The sequence below is a fragment of the Phocoena sinus genome, chromosome 9, assembly GCF_008692025.1.
Source record: "Phocoena sinus isolate mPhoSin1 chromosome 9, mPhoSin1.pri, whole genome shotgun sequence".
NCBI lineage: Eukaryota > Metazoa > Chordata > Mammalia > Artiodactyla > Phocoenidae > Phocoena > Phocoena sinus.
The window spans coordinates 36,696,949-36,715,978 of NC_045771.1; the positions used below are offsets into that span (position 1 = coordinate 36,696,949).

The window sequence follows — 19,030 nt, forward strand, 5'->3', positions numbered from 1 at the left end:
CTACCATTCTTCTGCTACCTTAACAGTCAGAAAGCTTTTCCCAATATTGCTAATCACACTGGAGGAAGATTATAAACTCCTTTTTATACTGTGGTCTATGGCTGGTTGCCATAGCCCTCCAAAGAAAATTCAGTATTGATGTATCTCAGGACATGTTGGCCTTCTGCCCTATGTGAATTCATTCAAATTTAGAATAAAATCCAGCTATTTAGTTTCTAATCTTGAGTTACTTCTCAAGAAAATATGAAATCAAAAAACAAATTAAAAATGTGGAGCTCTTCAATTTTCTTGAAAAATGACAACTAGATAGTCTTAAATAAGTTCCTTTTACTTGCTCTTATATTAGTATTAGTGTTAAAAATTATGCCAACCAGAATAGCCAGTTAAGAAACAGCAGAAAATTCCCACGTTTCTTAAAAATAGAGACCTTTAAAAAAATCTCATTAATGACTTTGTAAATTGTACTACCTACAGTTGGTAAGGGTGCAATCAAATAAACACTCACAGTTACTGCTGGAGGTGACATAAACTGCTACCACCTTTCAGAAAAGACAATTTGACAATGTACGTGAAAAACCTTAACATGTTTGATCCTTTGATTCAGAAATTCAACTTTTAGAAATTTAGTCTAGTGAAATGTATAATTAAAGAAATGGACAAGCATTTGTGTACAAGGGTGTTCATCAAAGCATTACTTGGAATACAGAAAAGCTGGAAAAAACCTAAATATACAATAGCTGGGAATTGGTTACTAAAACGATAGGCTATTCGTATAATAGACTATCACACAGCCATAAGAAATATCTCATTTGAAATAAGTATGTACAAGCAAAGGAAAAAACAAAAAGCACTGTTATCTTTCAATTCTGGGTTTCCAGGTGACTTTTACTTTTTTTCCACCAGCTTTATTGAGATGTAATTGACACATAACATTGTGTAAGTTTAAGGCATCCAGTTGACTTGAAACTTTTATAAACTGCAAAATGATTACCACTGTAGTATTAGCTACCACCTCCATCCCATCACAGTTACCACTTCTTCTGTGATGGAACCATTTAAGATCTACTCTCTTAGCACTTTTACTTTCTTTACTCCTTTCTGTATTTTCCAGGTGCCCCTCAGTGTAATCTTTACTTTTTAAAAGGACTTTAAAATTCATGTGCTAGTAGTCGCATGGAGGGAAAAAAAATTTTTTAACTACAATTCAGTATAAATGAAATTTAATGCTCTCTTTACTATGATTATAACTTCCAAATATTTGCACCTCTTTCTGCCTCCGATAAATATTAAAATACGTAAGAGCCAAACGAGGTATGTCTTTTCAAGCTCCCTTTTTTCCCAAATGAAATCCCCCCAAATAAGACCCCCATATTCTCATGAAGCATATCCTCATTTTATTAGGCATGTCCATGTAACTTCTCCTCATAATTACAATTAGTTCTTATGAAGTTTATCTGTGTTTCATCTGCTTCTTCTCTGTGCTGGTAGGGACATAATCTTCCATCTTAAATTTCACCAGTATTCTCCCTTCACTTCTTCCCTCTTGCTTCTCCTATGTTCTCGAGAGTGTATGCTACGTTCTTCAGGGTCTTCTTTATTCAGAAGGTGCCATACGAAACGGTTACATAACGCAGGCTTCATTCATACTTATAAAATTACTGATCAGATAGTTACTGCAACAATTTCCAAACAACATCATTTAACCGACAACTGCAGTGCGGTGGGTGGAGTGCGGGGGCTACAACCTAACACAATTCATTAAGGGCTCTCAGCTGGTTGACTGTCTCACACTCCAGCAGTCTCTACCACTTTCGAAGCCAATGCAGAATCTCTCTCTCTCTCTCTCTCTCTCTCTCTCTCTCTCTCTCTCTCTCTCTCTCTAAAGCAGCGTTCCACCTTTCTGGGGCAGAAGTCAGTAACCATATTCTCCATAAGCTTCCCATGAGAAGATGTAAGAGGACGGAGGTAGAACAGGTTGCCAAACCCACTTAGGCGTTCGCATATATTAACCTACCAAATAAAAGGCAGGAGGTTACCCAACCCAACTTTAAAAGCGCTCAGAGTTCTGACGCAAATTAGACCAACGCAGGCTTTCTCTGACACCCGGGCCACCACGAAACTTCTTGAGGGCATCTGTTGTGGATTCCCCATCTTTCCTTTCCCCTCTTCCATCTTATATTGTTTTTATTGGCCCTCTCCTCTCCCCAAGTTCTGTGTTTTTCGCCCAGCACTTGCACTACAGGCATTAACCATTGTTGGCCCGTGAATTAAGCCAGTACTTGGCAGCCATACCTCTCTTGCGCCCACCAAAGCATCCATGCCTGGGTTCCTTAAAGTCTAAAATTCTAGTGCTGCCAAGTCACCTCTAAAGCGCTTCTCAGGGCTACACAGCTAAAGGGAACCTACAACCGACAAGGTGCAGCGGGGGCTCAGGTAGAGGACCCTGGCTACAACACACCAGAATATAACTCGCAAAAGGGGGAAGAATGCTAGGCGGTAGAAAGATGCTAGGCGGTAGAAAGATGCCCAACCTAAGCAAACTCAGACGCGCAAGCGCGTGGCTCACGGCGCGTCTCCGTGGCCTCACCACAGCGCCTGCGCACAGGATCCCCGGAGCGGCGGGGAGAGGAGAGGAGCAGTCGGGCCTGGCGCTCCTACCGCCTCGGCAACTCCAGCCTGCAAACTCCGCCTCCCTCAGCTGCTCGCCTTCCCAAACAAGCGGGTGCGTCCCTGGCGCTCTCCGTCCATTGGCCGTTGGCCTTTTCCGTTTCCGCCCAGCCCTCCAGAGTCCACCAATCAGCTTGTGCATTTGGGTAAGTGGCCACCTCCTAGGCCGTCGCTCCAGGTTCTCTGTCTCCTCCCGCTGCTGCCTCCGCTGCTGCCTCCTCCTTCCCCACCTCCTCCGTCAGGCGGGCGGCTGCGGGGGCCCGAGGGGCGGCGGCGGCGGCAGCGATATGGAGCCGGGGGCCGGCGGCCGAAGCGCTGCTCGCGGGCACGGGGCCAGGCCCCCGAGCATTCCGCCGCCCAGGGAGCAGGAGCGGAAGCTGGAGCAGGAGAAGCTCTCCGGGGTGGTAAAGAGCGTCCACCGGCGGCTCCGCAAGAAGTACCGGGAAGGTAAACAGCGAGCTGAGCGGGGGGAAGGGGAGGCCTCGTCGCCCCCAGCCCCTTGTCAACCGCTCCCCTCCCCCCAAGGGGCCACCATTACAACCTGAAGGAGCTGCACGTCAGCCTCTGCTAGGGCCGCTCTCCCAGGTCCGGACGCCCCCTTCTCGGTCGAGTACTCGGTCGGCGTCAGGCGTGCTCCTCCCGCCCCCTTTTCTTCGAGGGCCCTTCAGGAGAGTTCCAGGCCTGTGGAGGAGCCGAGTGCCCACCTCCCCCATCCCCTGTCCCCAGCCGGGGTGCTGAGATTGTTGTCACCACACACACAAGCACGTAAATCCTCTCACAGGAGGTGGAGGTCGCTCGCTGCGAGAGACATGAAGCTAAAACACGAAGGCAGGTAGAATCCATTCGAGAAAGACGAACTGAAGGAAGCCCGAGTTACCCTTCGCTGCCTCGCGCCTGATGAGCCTGTTTGATTTGCTGCCTCGTCAGACCCCCTTCCTAGTACCTAATTTCTGTGGCTTTAGCCCGGGCCGGAGCTTCCTCGCATTGGCTTCCAGGGCTGCGAAGTCAGCAGGCCTTAGAGCTGACTAGACTTCACCTTGTTAAAAGGGGGAGGGGTTCCATCCTTGCTCCCCGCCCCCCCATTCTTCAAATGCTGCATCTTAGGGTTTATTTAGGCGGGAGAGGAAGAGATCTGGGGCAGGTTCTCAAAATACTGTTTAGATTTGACTAATCCGTAACTACCAAGCCTCCTAAGGATACAGACCCTGGTGAAGCCGGCCGTCGCTGGGAACCCCTCTTGTGGAAGGTCTTGAGCAAAGGAAAAAGCCATAGTAGCTTTTGCTTGGGCCTGAGGAAGGTTTATAGTTGGGATCTACAGTTATCCTTGGTATTTTAAAATATAGGCTTTTTTACAGAGCTATTTTATAAGAAACTAGCAGTGAAAATTCCCAGTTTTTTCATGCGCTCAGGAGACATTTCTTCTAAAGATTAAAACGAGGGATAACTTTCTTCTGTCTTTAGCTTAATTGCAAACAAAAGTCGGCAGTCTTAGTTAAGTTAGGATTAGAAGCAAAATTATGACAGTGAAGGAACAGATAGGTAAGATCATGTTACTTTCGAGTTACAAACACTTTTCAATTACTCTGGAAGATAAAAACTAAGTGTCTTTTGTTCTCTTGAGTGTAGGTGATGTGTTTCATTTCTCAAACTTTAAGAGTTTTTTCCCCTTGGCAACTCAAGCCTCAATTTTTTAATAGCTGCTTAAATAGTCCTCCTCAAAGCTAGCCTATAGTTATTGTTTAATAGGTAGCAATAGAAAGAGACTTATCGGGCATACTGAGATGTTAAAATTTGTTTTTTAAAAGAATGCTTTAAACCCCAACCCACAATTTATTCAATAAAATGAGTAGTTACCATAGCAATCGTTGCATCATTCTTGATATTCGGAGAGTGCACTTACATAATGGCATTCAGTGTAGGTTCTTGTGTTGTTTGGAGAAATGAGCAAATAAAACGGACACACTTTAATTTATCATGCTATTTTGCATAAACTTAAGCAAGTACATCTTTTTAAAGAAAAATGGGTAGCATATAATTCAGTTTCCATTTTTACCTTTTTATAATTATTCATTATTAACTTATTCATAAATGAATATATTCCATTTAGTATACTACTAATGTGTCATCATGCATTCAAGAGCTGTTTATATTTGCTTAGTTCTCACATGTTGAAACATGTCTTTAAGCCTGAATATTAACCAAGGGAACATTTGTTTATAATGAGAATTAGTATTTGGAAGTTATGAGAGCTAGAATAGATACATGTAGTACATAAGTGAATGATCTAGTGTGCTTTAGGGCAGGTAAAGTCCTGGCAGTCTGTAAACATATGAATGAGACAGTTCTTTAGGCGTTTTAATGCCCTGAATTCCACCAGTGATCTAGACTTCTCTAGGCTTTACTCTAATGATATACAAAGCCCCATCAGTGAATTAGCAAAGTAAAAGGTCCTAAAGAGTCTCCCCTTTCTACCTTTATTTCTGACCTGTAGGTCAAATCTTAGTTGTGATTTGACAAAAATCCATGAAAAAGCCATCTGTGAAAAAGTCTGATTATGCACATAATAATACCAAAGAAGTAATTTTTAGTGCTTTCCTTTGAGGTCTTAGTATCATTATAATATCATTTGCAAAGTCATCTCTGGTTATAAAATAATAATATAAATGGTGCTTAGGTTCTAGGTCAGGTTACAAAGGCCTATTTGATCAGTAACATGCCTGCACTGTAACACCAATAACTATGCAAACTTTACTCCTTTTATAACAATATTCCTATCAGAAAATGCAGTGAAAGTTCCAGCTTAGAATCTTGGAATGTTAAACTAGAAGGAACTTTAGCATTTATCAGTGATTCCCAAACATGGATAAACAATAGACTTATATGGTTGCCTTTTAGAAAATTACTCCATTCCACCTCAGATGTACAGTTTCAGAATCCCTATCAGTGGTGCTTGGAAATTGGTCAGCCAGATTTTGGACTGGTAATCTAAACTACTTCCTTCCTTTTTACACATGAGTGAGCTGAATCCTAAACATAGTAAAATAACTTGCTTGAAGTTTGGATAGTTTATCATTAGCACAGAACGTATTTTATGGGAATAATGTGTTTTTCTTTCCAATTCAAAGCCTAATGGTGTCTCCAAATGTTGGAGTGGTAGGGAAAATGGGAAGCAGGACGTAGCCCTAGAATTTGTGTTGGGTAAGAGGATGTAAACTGACGGGAATGGGGCAATCCATGGGATAGGTATGGTTCGCTGAGTTAGGGCTATGTGAGGTGTGGGTTTCTTAGGGAGTTATGGCAAAGAAGGAAATAAGTTGGGGTAGAATAAAGAAGGAGGCAAAACATTCACTGGATAGTAGACAGGAGTGAGACCTGGATAATGAGTGTAGGGTTGGATAATATAGTTTTCCCTTTCCTTATCTCTGGTAGTGGAATTGAACATGAAGCAGGAATAAGATTGAAAATAAGATTTTTCTGATGTGGTAGAAAAAGGTTTTTCTCCATCCTTCCCAGTCCATTTGTCCAAACTGATGCTTGTTGTGGCAGTGAGCAGGCTTGGGGTAGGGGGTAGTGGATAGGATTGTAAAGACTAGCAGGTAAGTTTAATGTACTCTTTTACCACTTTTCCCCTCTCTGCTCCATTTTACTGCCTGTCCTGTGTCACCACTTAGAGATCCTTTCTCTATTTGTATAAGAGTAAAGTGAGAACTGGAGATAAACGTCAGTGTTCCAGGCAGTGCTGATATCTGAAGTAGTTACCAAAAGGAAATGGTAGGGAAATGTTTAGCAATGGTGATGAGAAAGGGTGTTTCTGGTGTCAGCCATTTATAGATAAGGGACAGTCTTTTAGACTGAGTTTATATAAATGGAAATATGCTTGCAGATGTAGGTGTTTTCTGTCTTTGCTATACAGAATTTTCAAAATAATGGCCTTGATATAAGCCAAAAATATTTTAAAATATATCATAGGATTGGAGACAGCTTTTAAATAAGAAACAGCTAGTTTTTCTTTCCAAACAGGGAGTTTGGAACAGGGAGTCATTGTTTAATCAAATCTGCCTGATAAGTACATATCTAATTGAGAACTGAAGTAGAGCCGTGTGTATTTTCAGTTGACTTTGTATGATTTTTTTCCATAATCCTAGTCACATAATCTTATTCCTGTAATGATTGTTATTATGCTTGGCATCTCTTTTTAAATTGAAAGTATCCGTGTAAAAACTACAAGAAAATGTAAAGGCTACAGCTGTTAGGAATAAAAGTATGATTCCCCATTCCTTAGTTTTGCTTTTTTAACTTATCATGTGAATGTCTTTACTTTAGCAATTTTCATCAACTTAATTAAGTCTCTGAATTTACTTATTCTGTATGCCAAAGCAGGTTAAACAAGTTTGTCACATAAACCCGTGTAGGTTATCAATCAGACAAAAATAAAAATGCACGTTACCCTGTTAACAGTGATATTCTCAAAGTCATGGTTTAATGGGAGATCTTTATTATACTTTTCTGCATTAAAAAAAAATCAATCTTATTAGTAGCAATGATAATATTATAAAAGTGGTTAGAGTAAGTAACAGATTACTGATACTGAAACAGAAAAGGAGAACACAGTAGGTTGGTTCTGTAGACTAAGTCTGGAAAATATTGTTACAAAGGTTAACAGCTGTGAGCAGCATTTTAAGAGTCAACTACTAAATAGCCTAGTTTAGATGTTTAATTCTTATTGATTATTGAAATTATTCTTCCTTGTTTGAGACAAAGGGTGAGCTAGAATAGCAGTTTAGGATAAGCTGAAAAATATATTTGTGATTGAGTTTTCTTTAGCATACATCTAAAATGAGAACTGTAGGGGGGAAGGAAAAAAACATTTGAATTAGAAATAATTTTAAACTAAAACCAAAGGGTCTAAAAATGAAAGAATAAATGTATCGTTAGAGTTTTTCCTGAAACAAAGTTTTGAAATTGTTTTTAAAATTAGGATAACAGACTATGTGGGGGGTTTTTTGTTTGTTTTTTTTTTTTTGCGGTACGCGGGCCTCTCCCTGTTGTGGCCTCTCCCGTTGCGGAGCACAGGCTCTGGACGCGCAGGCCCAGTGGCCGTGGCTCACGGGCTCAGCCACTCCGCAGCTGGGGCACGAACCCGCGTCCCCTGCATCGGCAGGCGGACTCTCAACCACTGCGCCACCAGGGAAGCCCTGTTTTACTTTTTTAACAAGTGAAGTTTTACTCTTTTTTTCTTTACATGGTCTTTTCTGATTCTGATATAGAATCTGAAAATGCTGGGTTTTTTGGTAGAATCTTTGCTCAATCAACAAAATAAGGTGAAAAGTGTCCACAGAAATGCTTGTTAACTTTGCCCTAGGAGAGTTTGAACTGCCATTCTAGCAGGGGGAAAAAAAATGAAAAGAGTTTAATAATTAGTAACACTAAAAGATAAAAGGAACATTGATAAACAGTCAGCTCAGTGAGGTACACATAGTATATTATTTGATTTCTAGTCATCTTTGTATCTTTTTAGGAATTTTTTGTATTTAAAAAGATACGGTAAAACTAAAAAGTATTGGTATAGATCCTTTGATTGTTTTGTGGGAAAAAATATAACAACAAATGCAGTGGATATTAGCCTTGATTCCACATCAGTATCATCTCTGGAACTTTGTGGAACACAGGCATCTGTATTATTTAAAAGCTCCATAGATTATACAGTGGACAAAAGGGTTGAGGAACACCTAGCTAAAGTACTCTAGATTGGAGTAGGAAGGAATCTAGAAGAAAGCAGATCAGCTAGGAGACTCTTACACGAATCTATTTTTTAAAGGTGAATAATAGCATAAATAACAGTAGTGATCATGAAAATAGAGAAAGATAAGTCAAATAGTCAAACATAAGTCGAAGTCAAAGTGAGCAGTTTTAATGAAAGTAAAGGGGAAAAGAGTCATTGATGATGCCAAGATTTCTTGCCTGGAAAAATATAAATAGCCATTTCCATCCAGTTTGGAAATGTCTGTGTTGAGGTGGGAGCAGGGAGAAAGGAGTAGACAGGCAGGTTGGCTTGTCATAGGGATAGTGGTAATGATTTAGTTTGGAATGTATCCCTTGGAAGTGAAGGATTGGAAGCTCTCTCTTGAAGTTGTAGCTTTGAGGGCAGATGAATGACCCAATGGAGTGATGGTAATGTATAACTGAGGACAGATCCTTGGAAGATACCAGTAGTGTCCAGTTTTACGTAAGTACTGCCCATTCTACCGTATGCTCCCATGGCACAATTGCCTTGCTTTTATCATAGTTATCACTTATCAGTTCACTTGTCTTTCTCACTGAATTTAGTTACTTGAGTAGGACTCTGCCTTTTATCTTTGTATCCCTAGTACCTAGCACCTTGCCTTGTAGATTTAAGGCACACACACACACAAAAGAAAGAAGCTGATATACATATTTCCTTATAGTTTGAGTCTAATCTTTTTGTATTCATAACTTTAAAATTTTAACTTTGGATACAAATTTTTTGTAATGAATTTATGGTCATATCTTTTAAAGTGAGTATATTAGATTAATTTAACCTTTTGAAAATGGTCCAAATTATCATTATTAGTATCATTCCATTTTTTTATTAAAAAAACTGTAAATAGTGGCAAATATAGATAAAAAAAATTTTTGTTCTCAGAAAATGAGAACTAATAAGGATATTGTGTGTGGTATAATGTGTCTCTGTGTGTGTTGGTATAAGAAGATGATAATTTTGTGTATGTGTATATATATTATATCCTCTAATTTCACACACAAAATTTTGCAACCCCAATATCAATTGCCTAAATTTTGGAGGTGAAATTTGTACTTGTTGTAAAATCCAAACATCTGAGAACCACTGATCTAAACTATACTAATTTATTGTGCTTTAAGTGTAGATATATTGATGCTCATTGCAAGGGTTATTTTAGAACCCCATGCCTTTAGAGGGACATCTGAGTATCCCCTATTCTCATTTATACAGAAATTGCTCTACTTATATAGAAATTCCTATTCCCATTTATATAAAAATTTAAGTCACTGAAGTTTCTCCATAAGTCCTTTGCTTACACTAAACAAGAGATCTGTGTGGTGGTACACATTTCGGTAAAGTTGTTTCACAGGGGAATAACAGATACTGATGCCATTATTTCTAACTTTTCTTAATTTTTTCCATCTCTTGTACAGGATGTGTTCAAAGTTTTATATTTCAATTAACTGTTTTTATCATAAATATATTTATAGTAAGAGAGTGCTCCATGTACAGAAGATGCACCATGGGCCAAACTGTGTTTATAAATGTGAACTTTTATCTATGCAGTGTTTTGTTTTTTAATTAAATTTGACTCTTCAGTTTGCCCCAGGTCTCAATTGCTCTGTGTATTATTTCACCAGACTTTTGAGTTTACAGTCTTGCCATAGACCCATGGCTTTAAGCCATGGCTGCACAGTGGATTCATTTGGGGAGCAGTGAAATAAATGACCAGTTCCCACCTCAGACCAATTAAATGAAACTTCTAGGGGATTCCAGTGTGCAGCCAGAGTTGAAATCACTGCCAGAAATCTAACAAATAATGCAGTTGCAGAGACTAAATAACTGCATTTGACTGACAAAAGACCATTTGTTTGTGGCTAGTAGTCAGTGTACTTTGCTGTAGTGCAAAGCGTTGTTCATATCCATGAAAGTTTATAAATTAAAAACTCATAAAGACAGGCAAGGTGGTATAGCGGTTATGAGCATGGACTTAGGCACTTGAGTGCCAGGTTTGATGTGTACCCTTGAGAAGGTTACTTAATCTCTCTATACTTCAATTTCCTTATCTGTAAAGTAAAATATCTGCCTCAGTGGGTTGGTATTAGAATTAAATGAATTAATATTTGTAAAGTGCTTAAAACAGTATCTGGCACATAGGAAGCATTACTTGTATTAAATACATAATTTTAAAAATTAAAGGTATATCTGTAGCTACCACCTGGATGCATTAAGGGCATTGAAGATTGAATGGTTTCTGGAATTTGTATCTAGACTATTCTATAGTGTCTTTCTTCTTCAGTATTAGGATTGCTGTAGTGTTTTTTCTTTTCTTTTCTTTTTTTTCTTAACCCATTTGCTTTTTGTATTTTTAACTTTTTATGTGAAAGGTCCAACCTTTTTAGCACATTAGAATACTGAGTTTTTTCCCCTTATCAGAGAAATGACTAGTCGTAACACGTTAGGTGTAAGATGCAGGTTTTCAGGTGGTTCGTTTGTTTGATTCTCAGGAGCTGCTTCAGCACCAAACATCTTGGATGTTTTTGTCCCACCTGTGTGTGTCACTATATCAGATGCTCAAGAATACTGAGAAAGCTGGTCTGTGTGTGGTTTAACTATGTTCGTGAGACAATCTTGTCCTGATCACTTTGTTTTAATGTCTTGGAATGGCTGCTGAACTTGTTTCCACTTGGTCATGAGTTTCTCTGCTTACTTCATATTAAAGAAAATGACCTTTAAATGTTCTTTGAACTTGAATTTGGTAATCTGGTTATCTATTTGGTAATATACCTAAGTAAAAGTGAAATTTTTCTGAATTTCTAAAAGTTTAAGACTTGTTTGTGATACTCAAGGTAACTCCTTGTTTTTGTTTTCAGAGTATTTGATGACCCTCAAATTTAATGAAATACAGTTTTTATTTTGTAACTTTTGCTGTGTTCACAGCATGTCATATTTTAAAATGAAATTTATTGAGGTACAATTTATATACAATAAACTACACACAGTTAAAGTATATAATTCACTGGGTTTGACAAATATATACACCCTATATTCTTTTAGCACAATCAAGACACAGAACATTTCTGTTGCCCCCCAAATTTCCTCATGCTCCTTTGCAGTCATTCTCTCACTCTACTCTTGGTCCCACTGATCTCTTGTCCCTGTAGATTTTTTTTCATATTTTAGAATTTTATATACATGGAATCATGTGATAGCTTCTCCATTGCATTGTACGCCACTTAAGGACCACAATAGTGCAATGTTAATCTTTGGTATCGTGACTCACAAGGCTAAACTGACAAGAATGACATGCTATTCTTAAATTGGCCTCAGATTTACACTTGCTAAATGTCTTATCTTCTGTGCTTTATATTCTGTCTTTTTATACTGAGAATTAGAATAGAGTTATTGAAAAAATAGTATTATTTCTAATGTACTTCTAAACATCAAATGGTCCCAGCATGAAAAAATGCATGAACCTTAGCACCTCTTATTCATTTTATTCATTTACAAGTAATTCTTTATCTATGTAATGTGTTACCAATAATTTCTTCTTAACCTTATAGATTTTCCAAAAAGACCCATGTACTATAATCAAAGAATTTAATAGATGTGATTGTGTTTCCACTTGCAAGTTTGGTTTTTTTTTTTTTTGACAATAATGTGAAGTGAAAAAAAAAGATAAATTAGCTTAAAACAGTGGAGAGATTCTCAAATTGACTTTGAACCTATTGGTTTCCTAAACGTCTCATAACTAATATTTTGAGAACACTGTTTGAAGTATTCAAATTTTACTGCTTATTCATCACTATTATCTATTGACAGTTATGAACTGTAATTTGAATTTTACTCTAGCAACTATTTAATTTGTAATTTTTGCTGTTTCTTATAATTTTTTTTTTTTTTTGCCGTACACGGGCCTCCCACTGTTGTGGCCTCTCCCGTTGCGGAGCACAGGCTCCAGACGCACAGGCTCAGCGGCCATGGCTCACAGGCCCAGCTGCTCCGCGGCACGTGGGATCCTCCCAGACTGGGGCACGAACCCGTGTTCCCTGCATTGGCAGGTGAACTCTCAATCACTGCACCACCAGGGAAGCCCTTCTTATAATTTTTGAGCACGGTGAAAATTTAAATATTTTCTCCCCCATTAATGGGGTACCACGATTAACTTATATAGCTTATATAAGTTATAAATCAAAAGTAGTCTTTACCTTTCAATTTATACTTTCTAATGGGAAATATCACACCTGGTTTTAATAGAAAACTCTATATAAACAAGTGACAGAGTACTATAAGGATGGCAAATGCATATGGGGGGAATTGTAAGATGATCAAATGGGAGGCAGGTAAATCCTCTTGAAGAACATGGGAACTCAGTTATGTTTTGAAGGCATGAGAGAGGTTAATTCAAAAAGGAAGAGTAGTATCCATTCTAAAGCGTATCCATTCTAAAGAGACAGTTTAGAGATTCCATTGGTTCACCTGAGTTTGGACCTGTAATACAGCTGTTCTTGAGCAACAATAAATAACTCCTTAACTTATTATACTTGGTTCTTACAAAGACACCTGCAGTCAAAGTAATAATTATCTTAAACTAATCACAAAATTCTTAAAAATGGAACTTTTTTTTTTTAACAGCTCTATGACGTATTTATTTTATAACTGGAAGTTTGTACCTTTTGACCCCCTTCACCTATTTTGCCCACTCCCCTACCCTCTGCCTTTGGCAACTACCAGTCTGTTCTCTGTATCTATGAGCTTGCTGTTTGGTTTTTTTTTTTCCTTCTTAGATTCCATAGAACTTTGTCTTTTTAATCAACTAATGAATATGCTATTTTTTCCTAGTTATTGTCTTTTCATAGGAAGTAACTTATATTTATTCTTTAGTTGTTGCATGTTTGTGAAGGTGAGTTTAGTCAATAATTATGGTATTATTCCTGACAGTAGGACCAAGCTTCAGAATAATTTGGTTCATCCGATTTCCATACTGAATTTGTTTTGGCAACTTTAAGTTGGCATCACTTGTGTTTTGAATTATTAATTAATTTTTTAATTAGTGTTTTTAAAAATTTAAATGTAAAGAGAATATAATGAATAGAAGTCATGTTAATGTGAACTTCATTCTAGAATTTTATGAGACCATCAGGTGACTTTATCTTTAAGACCTGACAGAGCTTTAAGTTGATCTTAAAATGATGTATTTGAACAAATGAATACTGATTTCTTCTCTAGATTTATTATTTTAGTCTGACTATAAAATGTTTATTAACTATTAATTTCAAGTTAGGCTGCAGGACATATATATGTTTAATTGTGCTTTCTAAATATAATTTTTTAATTGCCGAGACTTCTCTGTGTTAGGACAAATTCGAATGTATGCATTAACTAGAGATTTTCCTCTCCTTCTCTCCATTTCCTTCTCTTCACTTCCCCCCTCCCCCCTTTTCTCTCTCTCTGTCTCTCTCTTTAACTAAGATACATTCATATTTTTATAGGATGCCTGTAAGAAATAAGTAAGAAAATAGATTATTAATCACAATGATTTTGAGTCATCACAAATACCAATATATAAAAATCATTATAAAGCTAATTATTAATTCATTGAGATCTCTGATTGATTGAACTTTAATACTTAAGCATTTCTTGTTCTGTTCAGTAGATCTTTGATGCAGACCTCAGGAAGTTCTTAGTTCTTAATTTACCTTTCGATAATGAAAAAGTATTTCCTTTTAAATAAGACAGTCTTTTAAATATTGGTTGACCTAATAACTAAAAGATAACAACAACCAAAAAATCCTCAGAATTGAGTTTTAACATATTTTTTGCATATGCAGTTTGACCAAGTTAGCAGCAGAGTTTTGAATTTGTATACTGGGCACTGGTGAACTTCAACTTTTTTTGACTTTTGGAACCCAAATCATAAATCATTTTGAAAATACAGTGATTAAAAGGTAAATAGCACTATTTTGAATACTGTAAAAACAAATAATGGGCTATTATGAAAAAATACTGAATTTTCCCATTCTGTTTTCAATAAATTTATTTATTTTAAAAATAGCCTTTCAAGGGTATTCTGGAAAGTGGAATTTCTGAAGGCTAACTGTATTTTTTGTTCAACTTTGTAACCACCAGACATGTAACATAGTGTATACCTAGTAGTTGGGGTTTGATACTTTTATTGAATAAATACATGATTTAAAAGTTCTGGGTCCAGAATGGCTTACATGGGCCATAGTGAATATGTCAGGTTCGTATCTCTATTAGAGCAGATACCACATTTTAATACATCTTCTCCCCTTCCTTTGATGCCAGTGCTTGCTCGTTAACTTTATTATTCTCTATAGTGTTTCACCTAGAGTATTTTCCCAGCAAATCTGTTGGAATGAAAAGTATGTACAATTGCATTAGTTTCAATTATATATTAAGTGTACTGACTTTATTAATCACGTTAATCTCAGTATCAGCATATTTAGAGAGTCTGGAGACTCTTAAATGTTAGTGAAAACATTAAATAGAAGTTTACAATCAGTTTGATAGGCTTACAGACAAAATGTGAATCCTTCCTCAAAACTTCAGTAGAGCAGATAGTAAGCCTTAAAACTACATAAAAAATTGAAGTATTTAAAGAGAATTTTGAGTGTGAGAAACTAGAGGTCATCTAAAAAGCTGAAGGGCAGTAGGTTTCCACATATATATAAACTCGTCTTTGTATCTCATAACTAGTAGAATAATTCTAGAGTAAATTGAGTTTCACGGTATACAATGTTATAGTAAGGACTCTGAGAATTTATAGTAGATGCTTTTGGCGGCTCACACAGCGTACCATTGGTCCTTGGGTGTGGTGGACAAACACTGTGAGCTCAGAGGCACTTGACCCTGACCGAGTCCCATTTTAAATGTGTGTTGCTTTCTTTTCTATTTTTCACCTTTTTCCAACACTGATGGAGACCACTGAGGGAATCCCCTTTTTCAGTGCCTAAGTGTAGACTTAGAGGTACAGGTTGTAAACAACCCTCAGTTAATGGGGGATAGTAACTGATAGATAAATGCTCCAGCCTCCCATCCTTTAGGTATACAATTCCAGAGGCTTTTTGTATGCTTCTGTGCTGCCCACAGCAGCAGCCTCAGTAATGCACCCTTGTATTAGCATTTTCTCCTCCCTTAACTTGTTCTCCCCACTCCCTCACTCCTGTTTCATAGGGTTCCCTCCTAAATAGACTGCTTGAACCCAGGTCCTTGTCTTAAGTTGTACCTTCTGTAGAATCTAAACTAAGAAGTCTTAAAAAAAGGAAATCTGTTTAAGTATGTTAAACATAGCTTTTCCCAAACGTATTTGATCATAAAACTTTTGTTTGAATGACTTCTATTACCAGAAAATGTAGTAAATTTATGTATTTATTTATAATATGTACATTACGTAAGACAGTGAAACTTACATATTCAAACAAAGGGCCTTTTAGAGTTGAAGATATCCATCTCAAAAAAAGATAAAGCACCTTTAAAATAATACTGTACCTTAATGAATCATTTGACATCAAGTCTGATAAGTAAAGCCAGGAACAGTCTTATGAACATCATAGGTTTATTAAGGTATCATTAATCAAAGTATTTGTTTCAAAGACTTTACTTCCTGTAGTCCTACTTAGATACTTGATAAATAACTACATCTGAAAGATGTTACTGACACTGAGGGGTTTTTCTTTGAGAATGTAGAAAAATTTGTTTGCCTGCTTGTTTTCAGTGGACAGTTATTGCCAACCTGCTGTATAACAAATTGAGAGCCCTGTCACTACACAAATATTAGTGATTAATGAAAATATTATTGTATAAGAACATAACCATGAAAAAAGAGAAAGCTTTTCATTCTTTTGGGGTTTAAAGTCAATATTCAGACCAAGGCTGAGACTGATAGATATTCATCTTAACTGAGCAATGTGAGTGTGAGGGCATATTTGTACCCTTATTGCTCTTTCTGGTATTGGTCAAACTAGAAGGCTAATAGTTTGGTTTTCAGCTCAGTATGTGCTGGGCTAAGTGCTTAAAATAACCAGTAAAGTTTTTCAAATTTTGAATAGATAAGTGTTGTTAAATTTGAACTATTATAATTCCTTTTCTGTTAAAAAAAAAAACCCCAACTCTTAAGTACTGGAATCTAATTGTCTCACCTAGGGAAAGAACTTGACTATAATTATCATCCCCAAATTTGGTTGTTGTATTTATGTTTTTAAGTTTATTCTGTCACTAAACAATTGCCTATATTTGAACATGTGGCAAGAGAACCTAGATTATGTCTAAGAGCATTGATTGAAGCCAACTTGATAATTTTTGTTTACTCTTTTACCTTTACAATTATGTAAATGTTATTTATTTGGCTGTGGCATATTCATACCTTTCTTTATCAGAACTCACATTGATTTTTCAAATTAAATATGATGACTAATCTAATTAAAAAGGAAAAAAGGTAGTAGCTGGAAGTAATGCTGTGGCCAGATAATGTAGTCAACTTATAATTTTTATTCATCTTATAAAGACTCAAAACTTTGGAGAGTTTTCCAAGGTAATTTCTCTAGCAACGTTTTTGCACTAGGATTATAATTTTTTAAGTGTAGTATGCCTACAGCAAGTCCAAGTGTATCAATACACAACTATTTAACTTGCATGCTAATTTATGTTGCCATCTCACTTATCAACCCCTTTTAATATAGAAAATGATAAATTTGTAGAGATCCAAGAAAATAACAGACAAGAAGAAGGATTAAGTGGCTTCTCTGTTGCTGCAAGGTCGTATTGCCCAATGGTAGCAGGACAATTAATGTTTGAATGCCCAGCCATACTTGTCCCCTACCAGGATGTTTTTGGTTTATAAATTGATAACTTGTATATGTCTACTTATATTTATTAGTTTTATTCAGCTTCACAAATCCATCTGTTTAAAATGGTAAAATTTACTTGGTTATCAAATCATCATGGTTAAAATGATGAATCCAATTTGCATAAAGGAACTTCGAAAATTATGAAGTTTAAACTTCATAGAATTTTACTTCATGAGTTTGCTTTTATTCATCTTTAAATAATTGTAGATTATGCTGAAGCTTTTAGGAGCCTGATGTATTTTAAGTCAACTTAATTTAATTTTTTCCTTGTTTTTAGTGGGAGATTTTGATAAGATCTGGCGAGAACATTGTGAGGATGAGGAAACACTTTGTGAATATGCTGTTGCAATGAAAAATTTGGCAGATAATCATTGGGCAAAAACTTGTGAGGGCGAAGGTCGTATTGAGTGGTGTTGTAGGTGAGTGTTTTTATGAACTAACAGTTTTGGTTTCTAATGTATTATTTAAATTCTTAAGTCTAAGTAATGCCGTATATGATTCATTGTACCAAAATAGAAATGTTTTAAAACAGATGATGTCTTTTAAATAGCTTCTCCCCATTGCCTCACTTTCTCTATATTTATTTCATTCACCTTTTTTTAATCAAAATGTTTTTTTGATATAACTTAAATTTCTTTGTTTCAGCTTTTTAAATGTATAACTTTAAATACATTTGTTTAATTAAGCATTGGTACATTTAAAATAGGAGATTTAGCACTTGACTCATCATTAATAAGTTATAGTATAGAAATTTCTTTAGATAATTATATTTGGATTCAAGTAAAAATGAATACTTTCCATTCTTTAAAGCTGAAAACATCTTAAAAGTTTCCAAATCCTGAATTTTTATATGTGATTCAGGGTATTCCAGCACTTACATTGACTTTGGATAATGTTTATTTTCTCATAGCAGAGCTTCTAATTTTAAAAACATCAGAAAATGAATACTGCTGATCATTTCTCTCAAGTGGTAAAATAATAAGAATGAATTTGTATATTGACTGAATTTAAAAATCAATTTCCAGAAAACAAAACGTTATCTTTCTGCTTGGACAATAAGTTTATGGTAACTTTAGGTTTATATTTCATTTCAATTATTTTTTATTCAAAGTTTCTATTTTGATTTCATTTAAAAGTTATATAATAGTGCCTATTTCATTTATTCAATAAATAATCCAGAGAAAAATATGTATTTTACTTTGTTCTTTTATTTATTCATTTAATAAATAATTTTAAGTGATTGTCTTCTGTGTACCAGTCACATCATAGGCACTGTGAGTATAGCATTCAACCAAACAGATAAAATCCTTGCTCTCATTGAACTTACATGCTAGTGAGGGTTAGAAGCAAGAAACAATACATAAGTTAAATATACACTAGGTCAGATAATGGTAAGTGCTGTGAGAAAAATAAAGCAAGGAGAAATAAAACAATTTTAAATAGGGTAGACAGAGAAGGCCTCACTAACGTGATGTGTAAAAGACATGAAGGAAGTAAGAGAGCAAGCCTTAACAAGTCCAGAGGCCTTGAGACAGGAGCTTGCTGGCATGTTTCGGAAACAGCAAGGAGACCAGTTTGGCTAGAACAGAATGAGAAGGGGAGAGTGATAGAAAATAAGATAACAAACAGCTAGATTTTGTAGGATCTTGTGGACCATTGTGAAGACATTGGCCTTTATTCTGCGTGAGATGCGAAGTCATTAAATGTTTTAAGAAGAAGAAGTTACAGGATC

The 19,030-nt window shown here is 36.5% G+C and overlaps 1 protein-coding gene across 1 annotated transcript in view; it reads left to right on the forward strand.

The window, feature by feature from the left end:
- Window positions 1–2,841: 2,841 nt before the first annotated feature.
- The window catches only part of BMT2 (base methyltransferase of 25S rRNA 2 homolog), an 86,881-nt gene continuing 70,692 nt past the window's right edge, over window positions 2,842–19,030 (forward strand). Inside the window, exons 1-2 of the mRNA XM_032643675.1 lie at window positions 2,842–3,114; window positions 17,576–17,717. Coding sequence (XP_032499566.1) covers window positions 2,955–3,114; window positions 17,576–17,717 — 302 coding nt within the window. The 5' untranslated portion in view covers window positions 2,842–2,954. The remainder of the gene's footprint in view (window positions 3,115–17,575; window positions 17,718–19,030) is intronic.